The sequence below is a fragment of the Phyllostomus hastatus genome, unplaced genomic scaffold (genome assembly GCF_019186645.2).
Source record: "Phyllostomus hastatus isolate PE091 unplaced genomic scaffold, TTU_PhHast_1.1 phas_contig_86, whole genome shotgun sequence".
In the NCBI taxonomy this organism is placed as follows: domain Eukaryota; kingdom Metazoa; phylum Chordata; class Mammalia; order Chiroptera; family Phyllostomidae; genus Phyllostomus; species Phyllostomus hastatus.
Window position 1 is genome coordinate 90031833 of NW_025333977.1, and position 16088 is coordinate 90047920.

General features: G+C 38.3%; 1 protein-coding gene across 3 annotated transcripts in view; it reads right to left on the bottom strand.

The window, feature by feature from the left end:
* HSPBAP1 (HSPB1 associated protein 1) overlaps window positions 1-16088 on the bottom strand; it is a 52155-nt gene that overhangs the window by 15345 nt on the left and 20722 nt on the right. For all 3 annotated transcript variants that reach the window (XM_045851247.1, XM_045851249.1, XM_045851248.1), the window contains exons 3-5: window positions 13557-13738; window positions 2863-2999; window positions 563-734 (exon numbers count right to left, since the gene is read on the bottom strand). In XM_045851247.1, coding sequence (XP_045707203.1) covers window positions 563-734; window positions 2863-2999; window positions 13557-13738 — 491 coding nt within the window. The remainder of the gene's footprint in view (window positions 1-562; window positions 735-2862; window positions 3000-13556; window positions 13739-16088) is intronic.

Below are 16088 nucleotides of genomic sequence, written 5' to 3' on the forward strand. Positions count from 1 at the left end.
CAAGGAAAACAGGCAGGGGAGAGGAGTAATTGAGGGACTAAGAACAGCTTTCAAATTGTTAATAAAACAAGAGACAGCAAATGCCACAGCTGTACCCAACTTGGTATGATACCTTTGAAAATGTTTTAGAAACAGTTACGAAAGCAACATCCATTCTTGTTTAAAAGCAAATCATTCTCCGTTTATTCTGCCTCTGTTGGCCCACTACCTAGATGCATTACAACTTGAGTATGTGTATCTGGGTTCTAGCACAGTTGAACAGATATTAAATTGTGTATCAATGTTCCAAAGCTGTCTTCCTTCACAGTCCATTCTCTTCTTTACCAGTAGAGGGAGCTATGTTCCTGGCTCCCATCTTTCTATGACCTGAGAAGCAGAGATGTTTGTGAAGCCTGTAAGTGGAAAAACTACCTTCCAAAAGCAGAGCACCAGGGGAAGAAACCTTTCTTATTTGCAGTGGGGGAAGGGGAGGAAAGGGAGAGACCCGTAGCTTAACGACTTGAGAGAAGTTACAGCTAGGATGTCCTTGGACAGGTCATCAAGGTTTTACAGCCCACATTACCTGTCCTGGGCTCAGCGTAACCACATGTCTTCGAGCTTTCTGGAACTGAGGAAAACGTTTTAAGTCAGGATTGACGACATTGATTTTACTAAACACACTAGATTCTTCATAAGGGATTCTAGTTGGATAAAGGAAAGGAGTATCTTCAGGAGGAAAGAGATGCCATCTTTTCCTGATAAAAAATAATAAGATATGAATTAGTACTCTGAACTTGAGACAAAACACATAAGGTGGCAGGGGCTAAGTGTTTTTACTCATTTTCATTCCATCCATAAAAGAACAGAGGAGCAATGTCCGTAGTCACCTGGCCTGCCTCTCAGAAGGTGCTGGCATCTCCTCTGCTTACACCTGGTACCTAGGGCCGTTGCTGATGGATACCTCATGATACCCTGAGGCAGCCCTTCCGCTGGGACTGTATCTAGTTTGAAAGATCATTCTTTCTTACTGAAAATCAAAGTCCTGATAAATTGTTCCTATCCCTGATTCTAGAGCTACCCAGAATAACTCCTGCCCTTTCAAGCATCTGTATTCCTATCTTATCCAGAGCAACCAACCATAGTTCTAGCCACCAAATAGTTTCCAGACTTCTTCCTGTTTGGGATGTAAATTCCTTAAGTTAAACATTTGTTAATTCATTAAGGAAGAGAAATGCATAAATGATGCCACATAACTAAAAAGTAGTATCATATAGAAATTTTCAAAAAGGGAAAATCGTAAGGTGTTTCAGTCACTTTAAAAATTTTTGAAAAATGGAGGTGATAAATTTTAATTTACGAAACACCACACATGCATACTTCGAGCCAATAAAGGGAGGACATGGGAAGCAAAGGAGGGAGAAGTGTCAAAAAGAAAGATACACAGAGAGAAATACACTGAAGGGTAAGCAAAGAGACACACAGAGAAAGACCTGGTTCTGAGGAATGCCTGAAGCCCTCTCGTGACACACAATGCATGCACAGTGGGGCTGTCCTGTCCTTTCAGACTGGGAAGCAGCGGGCTGCTATTTTCAAACTAAGGATTATATACTGAAGGCTTATTTTGCCTTAGAGATGATAAAGCTGCTCCATTCCATTGTACCTGTGACTGGTTTATAAAAATTTTTGTATTCAGTATGTTCAGAATGCTGGAGGTGGAAGGACTCCTAGATCATCAGTCTATTTCACTTTGACAGTAGTGGAAGAGGGCCCCAGTACTCGCTTGGGTCGTTCACTGGGCTAATGGCTGGTGGTAGAGCCGGAACAGGTCACAGATCTCCTGACCTCTCCGGGTCCCAGGTCCTGCCTCTGCACCATAGCTTGTCTCCCAAAGAAGAGCCATAATGATAACCACCCCATACGATTTACTTGGCTTGGCTTAAAGTATAATATACATGCATCCTTCTTTTGTTTATCAGAAAACCAGTCAATCATCATGTCATTTCCTGCTCAAAAAACTGCTCATGGTTCTGCAAGCTGAAAGAACTGAGAATAAGCACTATTTGCCTGGGAGTCAAGACCCTCATGATCATTTCTGCTTTTCCTTCTGTGCTGCCCTACAAATGTCATGAAAGGCCAAGAGAGGAAACCAGGGTGTCAGTAATTAGGGGAAATAAGGCTGCACATACAGCAGGTGGAGTATATCTTCCAAATGGCAGAAACACTTTAATTTTTAACATAACTCCTAGAAGCAGCAACTACCAAAAGCATTACCTGATTTAGCTCTTATATCTCTAGGGTCCACAGATAGATGAAGATACAAAACTGACCTAAAGTTAAAAAAAATACTGCATTGTGTCTACAGGTAGGCACAAACTAAAATTCAGCGTGAAAGAGGAGGTTCTGGTCCAGCAGTTCTCAAACCAGGATTCCCGGTATCCCCTCGGGGGCCAGGGGTACCAGCACAGCCTCTTTCTTTCACCAAAACTGTTCTGCTCTTACTTATGCAGGTTTGAAGAAAGGGTATTCTCGCTTTAAAATAAAAGTCTGAAAACTACATAGCTTCTTATGTAAAAGAGCTAAGCAGAGAGCTGTCCAGCTGAACTGGAAGTGAAATTCTGGAATTCCATGGTCGGCTTTCTGAAGGCAATCCTGAACATGGCTGAGAGACTCACATGGAAGCCACCACTTAACCAGACCGTTCCCTTTACTTCACAAAGGAGGAAACAACCAGAAGTCAAGAGATCTGCCCTGGTCACGAGGCAGGATGACAGGACAGAGCTGGGAGTAAACCTTGGGGTCCTACTGCGTACTCAGTGCTGGTTCCTCTTCATGTGCAACACACACACAAACACACACACTCTCATGCACACTTGTGTGCATTACCTTCCTTGAACCTGGAATACTAAATTGCAACCGTAGGAGTCCAGATGACAGGGTGTATTAGCCCCCAGGGAGCCAATCCACAATGTACTTTCCCGTCCATTTCTTCCACGAAACCCGAAGTCAGACCATATGACGTCCTGTTTTGAAAATAAAGTTATAGTCCATCAAGAAGCAATTCCTCTGTATGGTAGTGCTGCATAGTTAGTTTGACATAAACACAAATCTATGGAATTAAAAGTATGTATAAGCTAGAAAAGAGCAAACTACTGAGCCAGGAATAAAGGTTTTGCTTTATTCATTTTTTAATCATGAATTTTTTTCTTATTGAGTTAAAGAAAAACAAAACAAAAATACACTTCTATGTGCAGAATGTGGTTCTAAATGCTGATACTTCTTTTGTCAGTATCTTCAAGCTACATTTTCTATCTTTAGAGACAAACCATTAATAGCTGTATTCAGAAAGAGAATATTTGGGGGAGAAATTTAATAGCCGGTTTTGAGGAAGACTAGAAAAAGCATTTCCATCTTTGTTTTGAGTGATGAAAACAGCAGTGCACGTGCACATAACTAGTGTCTGCTGGAGAAGGGGGAGTTTTCTCGAGGTCAGCATCATTGTAAACACGGATGCTCACAGGCAATGGCTCCAGGAAGTGGGAAAAACCATGTGTCCTCTGGATACAGCCCATAAGCTCCATGCAGTGAGCTTACCTCTGTATTTCCAATGCCTGGCTCAGGGTAAGTGCTCAAAACACTGGCTGATTGGAAAGGGGAAGAATTGGTTGGCTGATTATGGGTAAATGGTTCAGGTCAAGAACAGTTTTAAGCATCTACCACACTGCTGGTATATGATACCTGGTGTTGGGAATATAAAAATTAATACAATACAGGCCCATCCTTTAAATGCAGTAAAGGGAGATAGTCCCATAAATGGACCCTATCACCCTATCACTATAATGTGGCAAATACTCTGACAGAAGTGAGCAGAAGCTGCTCTGAGATAACAGAAGAAGGACTCCTGGTCTCTAGCAGGGAACATAGGAAGGCTTCCAATAACCTGGTCTTTGTGGAACAGTTCACCACACCTCATCTGCAATTTAACTAAAAACAGCTGAAAGACATGCAGTATAAAAACAAAAAATAGGGATTTGCCTTAGCTAAGAAGACGCTGGTTCACTGGGTTAAATAGTTCTTAATCTTCTAGATACACTCCCTTGGAACCTGATGAATGCCAACACTTCTTTCCCACAAAGAAATGCATGCATACACAAAATTTCATGTATACTTGGAGGGAGTCGAGACACTGACCGAAGGTGAGAAGCTCTGTTCTACAGCACTGCTTCAGAAAGAATCACAGAAAAAAAAATTTCTACAGGTTAGATGGGGGTGGGGGCAGTGGTTACTATATGAAAGACTGACAGGAAGCTTCCCTGATCTCTTATTTAACACAATAATGACTAAAAAAAGGGAAATTAGCCCTGGCTGGCGTAGCTCAGTAGATTGAGCGCAGGCTGTGAATCAAAGTGTCGCAGGTTCGATTCCCAGTCAGGGCACATGCCTGGGTTGCCCGCCATGACCCCCAGCAACTGCACATTGATGTTTCTCTCTCTCTCTATCTCCCTCCCTTCCCTCTCTAAAAAAAAAAAAATAAATAAAATCTTTAAAAAAAAAGGGAAATTATTTGGAGATGATTAAATCAAGGTGATCTAAACTACCTAAACTTCAGCAGTAAATTAGGAAAACCAAAGGATGGAGAGTTAGGCGGCAATGGTGGTTGTACAGCTGTGGAGAGACAGTGAATCAAAGTAAATTTGTCAGAAAACAGCATCTGAGGTACCTATTTTGTTTCTTTTTCCAATGGCCTCTTGAGAGTTGAGCCTTTCTTGCCAACGAGGTTCAGCTACTTACAGGCAGCCAAATGCCTGAAATCAATATAGGCCCAGAAGGAATCTGCCTTAAGTCTCGCTGAAAACAAGTGGCCTGTTACACCATGACATCAGTGAAACCAACACAAGTGACTGATGGAGTGATGTGACCTGGAGTCTATTCTCACATTTACCTCAAGCATTGGAAAAGTCTTCAGAAATCATCTACATACAGAGAATTCTATTCCAACTCCACCTCTGAAAAGAGCAACCAACTATGTAGGTAACTGCTTACTATAAAAACACTCCACTTTCTTGTAACTTCCAGAAGGTCCTAGATTTGCTTTTTACTGATACAGACAAGTTTATTTTCTCTTATGCCCAAGACTGCACTCTTAAATTACCTGAATAATTGTCATGCTTCTTTTCCTTACTTCCCTTCCCTCCCTCCACCTTCCCTTCCAAAAAGTCCCCTCTTACTCCTGCATAGTCAATCTGCCTCCTTCCACCCTCAGTCCTCTAGCAACCACTGATCTATTTTCTGTTATCACAATATTTTGAAACTGGATTCCACATAAAAACAATGAGGATATGTTTTTAAAACTGCATAATTAAAAATGTCCCCCAACACTTGAACCAAACTAAGAAACTCTGAAAATCTGGTTGTAATAAATAAAATTCAAAAATATGTATATGTTTCATTCAATATTCTTGGTCATATGTAGTATTCTAAAACTATTACAACATTTAACTGATAAAATGATGTCAGAAACAGTATTGAACTGTAATAGGACAGTTCATACTCTTCTATCTTAAGGCTTAGTTTCTGCATTCAACATTCAAATCCCATGGAGTCCCAGCTTCATTCAAGTTGGCATCTCTAGCACCTAACACAGCGAGCACAACAAATGCCAAAACAACGCCCACTAACTGATCCAGATAACTAGATCTGTTTTTGTCCTTGGCATCTCCTGAAACTCTTCCAATGAACAAGTTAAATAATTGTTGCAGAATCAAACACCACTTTAAAATGTTGTACAAGTAACCAAATCTTCCATAATTTTTACAGTTTAACCAGAGAACTTAAGAGAAACTAGTAAGATGCTTACAGTAGAGAAGGGTGGCTTTTTTGGCCTACCATGTAAACCAATCACCAAAAATAATTCTTAAGTTGTTTAGTTCTAGAAGATGGTATATTATTTGGTAAAATACTTAAATGTTTTCACATATACATTATTATTATTTTCATTCCTGTTTTACAGATAAGAAGTCTAAGGTCAAGCAGGTTAAATGAGCTTACAACAGCACATACTGAACTTAGGCTCTGAGAACACACCAACTCGAAAGAATTTGTTCTTTTACCCATTTCATGCTCTTTGGGCAACTTGTGATCATGGTTAATTTGAGCCTGTCACATTGAAGTTGTCTTCTTTAAAAAAATAAATAAATAAAAATTGTCTTTTATTTTTTTCCATGCCTAGATCACAAATACATATAGGAAAACTACACATAATTCCATAATAAACTTACATCTAAAGAAAAGAAAAAAGAAAAAAAAACAATATTGGTCAAAACAATAAGAATGAAACTTTAAAATGATATAATTAACTATAAATATTGTGTAAAACTTAAAAAGACTTCAATTTACATTTCAAACAACCTTTAAATGACCATTACAAATTAGCAAGTACTTAAGGCTCTTTTTTTTCCTTTGGAAAATTACCTTAAGTCATAAACAGAAAGCAGGTAGGCTTGCATAAACACCCAAATTCTTACATTCCAATTTGTTTCAATAGAATGCATTACTGGCCATCAAGCCCCTTTGATCACTAGTAAATCACCTGGTTCAATTTCAACATACTCTTGTAACTATGTTATAAATTCCAAGACAGGCTAGATAGAACTAATCTTCTAGGTTTGCATTCTGGGATTCTGCACCCAGGTGACTTAACAAGGTTCCTAACTCTGAGTAGCCAATCTGAACCACAACATAAAAATAGAATCTATCTGAAAAACATTCTTGGGACAAAATCCCTTTTGTTATATGTTGATTTAAAAAAAAACAACTATTTTATTTGCTTCTTTGTAGAGAGAGGAAAAGGGTGGAAGAGAAATATTGATGTTTGAGAGAAACATCGATTGGTTGCTTCTCACATGCCCCCAACTGGAGACCTGGTCCGCAACCCAGGCATGTGCTCTGAGAATCGAACCGCTGATGAAGACTGCTGATGAATCCACTGAGCCACACCAGCCAGGGCACTATATGTTAATTCTTAACAGCTTCAATTATGATGATACTCACTGATAATTATAAAAGGTAATACCTGCCATTCTTATCTAATATGTCAGAGATAAAAATATTTTATATAATGTCACAAATTCCCTACCTTCCTTGGGACATAGAGAACAAAATGTTCCAAATAAATGCTTTACTTAGATTAGTCAATGATATGATATTTAAACTATAAACTTTAAAGTTTAAACTTTACTTAGATTATATAGTTTAAACTTTGCTTAGATTAGTCAATGATATGATAAATAAACTATAAACTAAAAAATAGTGAGACTAATTAATTTCATTTGCCATACATGAGAGTTAGTTAAGTGTCAAAATCATAATTCTGGCCACTGGATATTTTCCAATCATATCAGAGTGTTTGCCAGTGTACTTACCAGTATGTATATTATAAATTTATCAGTAGATGAATTTAATTTGTGCAAAGGATTATTAACACATCGAAACTTTAGGTAGAGGCTATAAGTAAAAACTTGTAAAACTAGTAGAAGGCAGAAGAAAGCTAATAATTTCTTAATCAAGATTGATGAATGTGCCCTGGGTGGTGTAGCTGGTGAATTGTGCGCAGCAGGCCTGGGAACCAAAGGATCTCTGGTTTGATTCCCAGTCAAGGCACATGCCTGGGTTGTGGGGCAGGTCCCCATTTGGGGGTGCATGAGAGGCAACCACATGTTGATGTTTCTCTCCCTCTCCTTCTCCTTCCCTTTCCCTCTCTGTAAAAATAAATAAGTAAAATATTTTTTTAAAAAAGGATTGACAAATACTACAACAGATTAAGTAGAAGACACAAAAATTTTAACTAGGGTAAAGCTAGGGGTTTAAGTTAAAACATTCTCTGAAAGGCCCTAAAGACAAAAGAAATATCAAAATAAGAAATAAGAGTAGAAAAATATATACTTATGTAATTGTTCAATTACTTACTATGTACAGTGGTCCCACCCCCCTTTACATGCACTTTTGCTTTCCATGGCTCAAATGTAGTAAATGGAAAACTCTGGAAATAAACAAATCACGTGTTTTAAATTGTGCACCCTTGTAAGTAGAGTGATGAAATCTCACACAGTCCAGCTTCATCCTGCCCAGGACATGAATCGTCATCCCTTTGTCCACAGTATCCTCGCTGTACATGCTGTTAGTACTTAAACACACTGTGGCCTTCTGGGTTATCAGACTGACTGTGGTCAATGCTTGTGTTCAAGGAATCCTTATTTTACTTAACAATGGCTCCAAAGCCATTCAGACAACTTTTATTACAGTATATTGTTATAATAATTTTATCATTAGTTATTGTTGTTTTTTTACTGTCCCTTATTTATAAATTAAACTTTATCATAGGCATGTATAATTAGGAAAAATTCATCGTATATAGGGTTCAGTATTATCTGTGGTTTCAGGCACCCACTAGGGGTCTTGGGACACATCCCCAGTGGATAAAGGGGACTACTGCACTCAGAATCATGTTGCACTTTTAACATGATTCTGAATAAAAAGTTACAAAACATAGTCCACGTTCCCAAAGAGCTTACTATTGTTAGAGGAACTCTATCTATATCATATACCATTTAACTAATGACCCAAATAAAACGCAGAGAAATGAAGGCCGGAGATGAAAGGATGTGGGTACAAGTGGTTGAGAAGACTCCATAGTCAAAGCTGAATCTGAGCCAGCCTCGAAGAAGTAGAATTTTAATAGGCAGAAATTGAGAGGAACATGAGCAAAGGCCAGAAGATAAGAAAGAACAGAGTGGTCCAGCACTTAGCGAGGAGACCAGACCAGGACTAACAGAGAGGACAAAGGTCGCATCAGTCATGCTGGGGAGAGTCTTATATACTATCCTTACTTTTTTAAAATTAATTTTAATTAAAAAATTATATTTATTGATTTTGAGAGACAGAGAGAGACAACAATTTGTTGTTCCATTTATTCATGCATTCATTGGTAGACTCTCGTATGTGCCCTGACCAGGGATCAAACCTGCAACCTCAGTGTACCTGAATGATGCTCTAACCAACTGAGCTACCTACCTGGCCAGGGCTCCTTATTCAGTTTTAAGTCATGAAATGTTTGTGAACCTTATTAACATATTTCAGTGTTTAACCTGGAGCATGACTTGACATGTATTTTCATATGAAAACTGTTTTAGAATTAATTAGAAGAAGAGTCAAAACTGGAGAAATAAAGAGTAATCTCAGAAGTGATATAGACTGTAGGTTCTCAAAGTAGCCCACACCTCCCCACCCCACCCCCAACATTCCTGAGATCCTTTCAGGGGATCTGTAAGGTTAAAATTACTTTCATATGACTACTAAGATGTTATTTTCCTGTTTCACTGTATCGACATTTATATTGAGGGAACAAAACAATGGTGAATAAAACTGCTGTCAAGATAGTGGAACCAAAGAGTACTGGCAGCATTGTATTTTTTTTTAATGATTTTATTTACTTATTTTTAGAGAGTGGGGAGGGGGAGAGGAAGAGAGGGAGAGAGACATCAATGTGTGGCTGCCTCTTGTGTATCCCTCACCAGGGACCTGGCTTGCAACCCAGGCCTGTGCCCTGACTAGGAATTGAACTCATGACCCTTTGGTTCACAGGCTGGTGCTCAATCCACTGAGTCACACCAGCCAGGCCTCTCTTTTTTTGTAACAGCTTTACTGAGATATAATTGATATACAATAAACAAATATACAGTGTGTACAATCTGGTGAATTTTTACATATGTATATACCTGAGAAACCATTACTACAATCAAGATGAGAAACATTTTGATCATGTCTAAAAGTTCCCCCGTGACCCTTTATAACTCAACTCTCTCTACTCCCTCTTCTCAAACAACCAGTAATCTATTTTCTGTCAATTTATTTGCAAGTTCTAAAGTTTTACATGAATGAAATCATATAGTAAGTACTTCTTTTTGATGCTAACACCAATCCAAAGTCAAACCACCCAAAGTTGACTTCAGACAAAGGAGACATCAAAACAAGGAAGAACCCAGGAGAGGGGGTTATTTCATCATGAAAAAGATCAATCCGTTAAGAAGACATAATAATCCTAAATGTGCATGAACCTAATAGTTTCAAAATACGTGAAACTAAAACTGACCAACCTATAGTGAAAAAGAAATAACTATACAATTATAGTTGGGAAATTTCAATACGTTTCACTATATAAAGAGTAAAACAAGTATACAGAAGATAAGTCAGGACACAGAAGACTTGAACAATCAACTTAACTGATATTTATAAAACACAGTAACATAATACACATTATTTTCAAGCACACCTGGAACATTTATCAAAACTGACCATATTCTGGGCCATAAAGTAAATAAATTTAATAAGAGTGACATCATACAAAGTATATTCTCTAATTATAATGAAATTAAATTAGGAATTAATAACAGAAAGACAGCCAGAAAATCCCCAAATATTTGGAAACTAAACATACTTCTAAATAACCCATAAGTCTAAGAATAAATCACAAGGGAAATTAGAAAATATTTTGAACAACATTCTGCCTTCCTCCACTTAGTTCCTTTTGGAAATTCACCACCAATCTTGAGGACTGCAAACCAACAAAATTGTAAATGTTGTTAGGTCTTCACATAAGATCCTGGCTGTGGTGTGGACAGCTGGGACTGGTGAATGAGCCAACTGTCTGTTGCTGCCTTTTACACCAAAAAAGCATTTTTACTTTCTGTACAACAAAAAAGCTTTGTAAATAAAATTTTAACATTAAAAAAAAAAGAAAATATTGTGAACAGAATAAAAATGATTTTGGAAACTTGTATCCTGAAACACATGAGCTTGAAAGCTTCCTAATACTTAAAAGGCTTTCTGATGAGAATGGTGATAATACTCAGAAATATCACTTTAAAAAAATAATGAAGCACATGGAAATGTATCAGCAGTTGGAAGTTCTACCTAACTCAATAAACCAGTATTTTCCAAATAGCCGATGGAAGGTATTACAAAAGCTCTATTCCATGCAAAATCGGTCAATGGACTTTACTGTGAGTACAAAGAGCCCGTCGACTGTGGGTTCAGACTTTCTACTGCAACAACCAAGTTTCTCAACCTTTTGAGAAACTACCCCTTGTCGAGTTTGGTGGAGTATTAAAAGAAATCCACAACTATCTAAAAAGGCTGCTAAAAAACTCTCTTTTTCAGTTTAATGTGTGTGAGGCAAGATAATCTTCATACACTTCAAATACACAAATTACAACAGGCTAAATGAAGAAGCAGATAGAAGAATCCAGCTATCTTCTAATAAGCCAGATATTAAAAGACAAAAATGTAAAACAATACCACTCCTCTCAGAACTTAAAAAATAACTTTTAAATATAGTTATTTTCATTTAAAATGTTACTTATATTCAAATGGGTTGATTTAAAATGAATTACTAAATACTTCAAAAATTTATCAGTTTTAATGTTTACCCACCATTTTATGACAGACAAAGGAACACCTGAAACAATAGTAAGACTTAGTGCCTGAATGAATTACAGCAGTAAAAGCAAAATGACAACTTCGGTACCTGCTGTAAGAAAGATATACTCAGAAAATTCTGAGCTAAAAAATAATATAATCTTACTGGTCTTGGTTGTTCATAGCTGATTTGCCTGTTCTAATTCAGAGCATTAATCACCATAATGTGAGCTGACAGAAAACTCATGCAACTAAAAAGATCAGATTTTATAAGGCCTCAATGAATTAGCATTCCTGCACCTTACCAAAAGACTGCCTTTATATTCACACTTAGTGGACCAGACACATGAAAGCCCAGTGCTGTTATGCCTGGGCTGAGACAGACACCAGTGGGTCAGATCAGAGACTCATCCAAGGCACAGAGGGCCTAGATTCAGCATAAATGGAATTCTTTAATTCTAGCTGCAGAGGCCCCACAGAATGAGGGTATTTACACCCTCTGTAGGGGTCCCGTGCGTACTGTGCAGCAGTTAAAGTGTGGAGGGCAAACTGCTGCTTGAGTTTCTCTTTTCTTAGTTGTATATTTTCAAAAAAGTTTTACTTAACCACTCTGTGCCTCATTTTTCTTAAAATAGGGATAATTATTAAATTATAGGGTAACTGTGGGTATTATAAGTGTAAAGCACTTAGAAAAGCACCAAGTATAAGAAAGTACTTGATAAATATTGCTATTACACAATGTTTTGCCTGAAGTATGGTATGGAGTAAAAAAGTATTAATCTGATCTATAAGGTGGGTGGGGGGGGTATAAGAAATATAATAAAATACTCTAAAAATTAACTATGATATCTAAAAGGTCCAACATTAAAGATCCATAAAGTGGTAACAACTAAGGTTCTAAGAAAAAAAATTACCTCAAAATTATTATTTAAAAATGAGTAAAGAGTAGATTTAGTATAGACTTTGGATTCGGAAAGCATCTATTGAATGTTCTGTAAACTGATGTATTTCTTAGGTGGTTATGAAAATGAAAATATACCCTCAACTAACAGTTATGAAGCAGATGATATATTTTTCATTTTTAATAAAAAAGCAAAAATTAAGTAAACATTTAAAAAATTTGATACAGGGGAGCTACAAAGTATTAACGATTGTATCATAGTAATTACATAAATATCAGCATCTACACCGTGACTCAAAGTGAAAAAGAAAAATACAAGCTGAATAAAAAACTACTCAGAAGTCCAAGGACTACCAGCCTACGTGAGAGGGAAGTCCAGAGGCGGGGGGTGGCGACTGGCAGAAGAGGAGTGGGGGTGAACAGCCTGCAGTGATAGTAAGAGGCTTCTCTCCACAAAGGATGGGGCAGGATAAAGGACTCTGGAGCCTTGCCTGATGGTGGGCAAGGCAAAGCCATCCTAACAGCTTCCTGGGACTACTCCCATTTGTGCCCTAGGCCTAAGACTACACAGAAACCAGAGCAGACAATCTGCAAAGTCATCCCACAAGATACACTGGCAGTTTGAAGTAGAAAACACTTAAAAGGAAAGAGGATATCGTAGCCTGCAAACTCTGCAGGCAATTACATCAACACATGGCAAAGAACTTCCACATTCCTACTTCTGCAAGTATGCCCACGCTTCTGCAGGACTTCTACAATCAAATACTGGGAGCCCAGCATCTGGCACAGGCCATAAACCTATATAAGCCCCCAGAGCAGGGGGAGATGGAAGCGGCAGTCTGGAATGCTTCCAGGATTCTAGGAATACGTCTTCACGTGATCAGCTTTGTGCCTCCATCTCCATCATGACAGACCAAGAGCTCACCTGTAGGTTCAGAGGAAATGAAGTTTTATACACAATGGAGAGAGTGTATAGGAAACTTTGGAGGGTAAAAAAACAATGAGAAGGCCGTTCATCTGTGTGCACCAAACATTCTGCTTTCCTTGTTCAAATCTTTTGGCTTGGGTGGATAAAACACTCAACACTCACAGTGACCTCTTTTGAGAAAAAAAGACAGTGAAGGAAAAAGATCCAGGAAAACTCTAATTTGTTATCTTTTCTCAAAAACAAATTATTACCATGATCAAAAAGAATATACTGACTCACCTGAAAAATATCTGTCTTGTCTTCAAATAGACTGGCAACATATTTATAGTCAGCATAAGCCCAGAATTTGGAATAATCATAATCCCTAAATGGTCCAGGAGTACTGGAGTGGCCGCAGTTCCAGGTCAAAAACTCTTCCAGTGTAGCTTCTACATAACTACATGCAGTTTCAAATTGAGGAACTGCAATGTAAGAGAACCCAATTTTAAATGTATATGAAACAGTTTCCAAAATTGTTGTTTTTTAAAAAAACAAACATAATGTCAACCAAAAATGTTAACTATCCTTTAAATTAATTAAAATTAATTTTGTACTTGCTATATAATTAAAATAATTTACAACATTCACAATATTCAGTATTAAACATAAAAATAAAAACCACCGAAGTATCTTTCAATACAACTGGGTAAAAAAGATATGGTACCACCTATACAGTGGAATACTCCTCAGCCATAAGAAAAGATAGTAGAGGGGGAGGGCTGGGGTGGTGCGGAGGGGTCGGGGGAAAAGGCTGAAAACTGTACTTGGACAACAATAAAAATGTTTAAAAAGAAAAGATAAAACACTGCCGCTTGTGACAACATGGATCTTGAGAATATTATGCTGAGCAAAATAAGTCAATGGAAAAAGTCAAGAACCATATTGTTAGGTAGGATAGATAGTAAGCCAAGGCAGGGAGGAGGGAGACATGTCTCACCCACTAACTCAGCAGTCCTGAGCCTGGTCGGATAACATTGCCAGGTGTTCCAGCATCACTAGAAACAGCATGACAGCACAGGAGAAGGGGAGCCCTTCAAGTTCTGTATGTTTCAGTGCATTATCTGGGAAAGAAAGCTTTGAAACTGTGTATTCATCCCAAGGTCTAGAAGGGGGAAGAGGAAGGGAGTCCTCAATGCCCAAGAAAAGCCCGTAAAGCAACTTTGGTTAACTGCTTGCTTCTGGTCACTATCTGTTTTACAGGGGGTCCACAGTACTTACAGAAAGAGCCCACAAATAACTTTGGGTAACTGCTCCAACTTTAATTAACTGGCCCCTGTCATATATCTTGTTTTACAAGAAGATGAACAAATGTGGTCTGGAGCAAGATAAGAATTCAGGGAAATAGACCCCCACACATGCCTAAGTTTAGGTAATCATGTCCCCTGGGAGACACTGGCACCACCTTTACCCACTAATCAGTACATAACCCCCTCACTTCATCCTGCTGACTACACTGTCTTCAGGACAAAGGACCTGATGATTTTTGCCACCATTGCTTTTAGCTGCCCTTGCCTTGCCCTGCCATGCCCTGCTTATGCCTTTCACCCCCACCTCAGCAAGGCCTGTTCTCTTCCACAAGAATGTACCACTAATAAATTCTGCTTGTATGCTAACAGACATGCTGATCTGTAATTCTTTACTGCATCAGCAAGAACAAAGTTTTCCCTGCAACAGTTGGTTTTACTCGTATGTGGAATATAAAACTGAAAGCAAAAGATGAAGAAACAAAACAAAGAGACAATAAAAACTCATAAATACCGACAGTAGTGTGGTGCTACCAGAGGGAAAGGGGGTGGAGGGGAGATATGAAAGGGTACAGGTGGTCAGACATGGTGATGGTAAACACTACACAACATGCAGATGATGTATTACAGAACTGCATGCTTGAAACCTATGTCATTTCATTAACCAGTGACTCCAATAAATTTAATAAAAAAATTTTTGAAGACACTATTGAATTAACTGTTCATTTTTAAATAAAATAGGGAAATGTTTCAAGTTAAAAAAAAAAGACATGGTTTTAACCTTAAGGTTTAAGTCTACCCTTACTATTGGCTGATTCAATGATGTTAAACAAAAAAGCCAAAAAAGCTTTTCTGAAAGAAAAGGGTTACTAAGCCATACACTAGCCAGAAAAAGGACCAGGTCCTAGGGCAGTCTAATCCTTGGGACTTCTCTATGTGAACAGTTTCAGGAAGAAAGATATAAGCTGTTTTGAAGGAATTTACATTGGCTGTAGATAAGGGGGTGGGAGAAGCGAAGTGGGGCTAGTCTGGGATAGGTCTGTAGTCTGTGAGGAACAAGTGTTTGCTCTTCAGGATTGGTTGTGGGCAACAGTCTGGGGAATTCAAACGTCAGCAAGATGCAGTGGCACCTGGTGGCTGTGGTACTCTACTATTTTCTCTTGTACAATGGAGGGAACAGCCATCTGGAGATTCAGTTTCAACATATACTCAGGAATGTAACAGTCTTTTGTTGGTTCTGCCTTGCAGTTAACTGATTAACCTCCCTCGTCTCCTTTCCACCCTCCAGCCTGCTCCAATTTAAGAGATCTCAGAGTTTTTTTCTTGTCACAGTGAGCCAAAGGAATACTTTAGATTATCAATTCTCCAAGATCTTTTCAGGGGTCTGTGAGGTCTAAATTATTTTCCTTTTCTTTTCTTGACACTATTTGCCTTTTTCACTCTCATTCTCTCACGAGTGTACAGTGGAGTTTTCCAGAGGCTATAGACACGTATTGATGTCAACTGCTTTGACAGCTAGTAGAATATG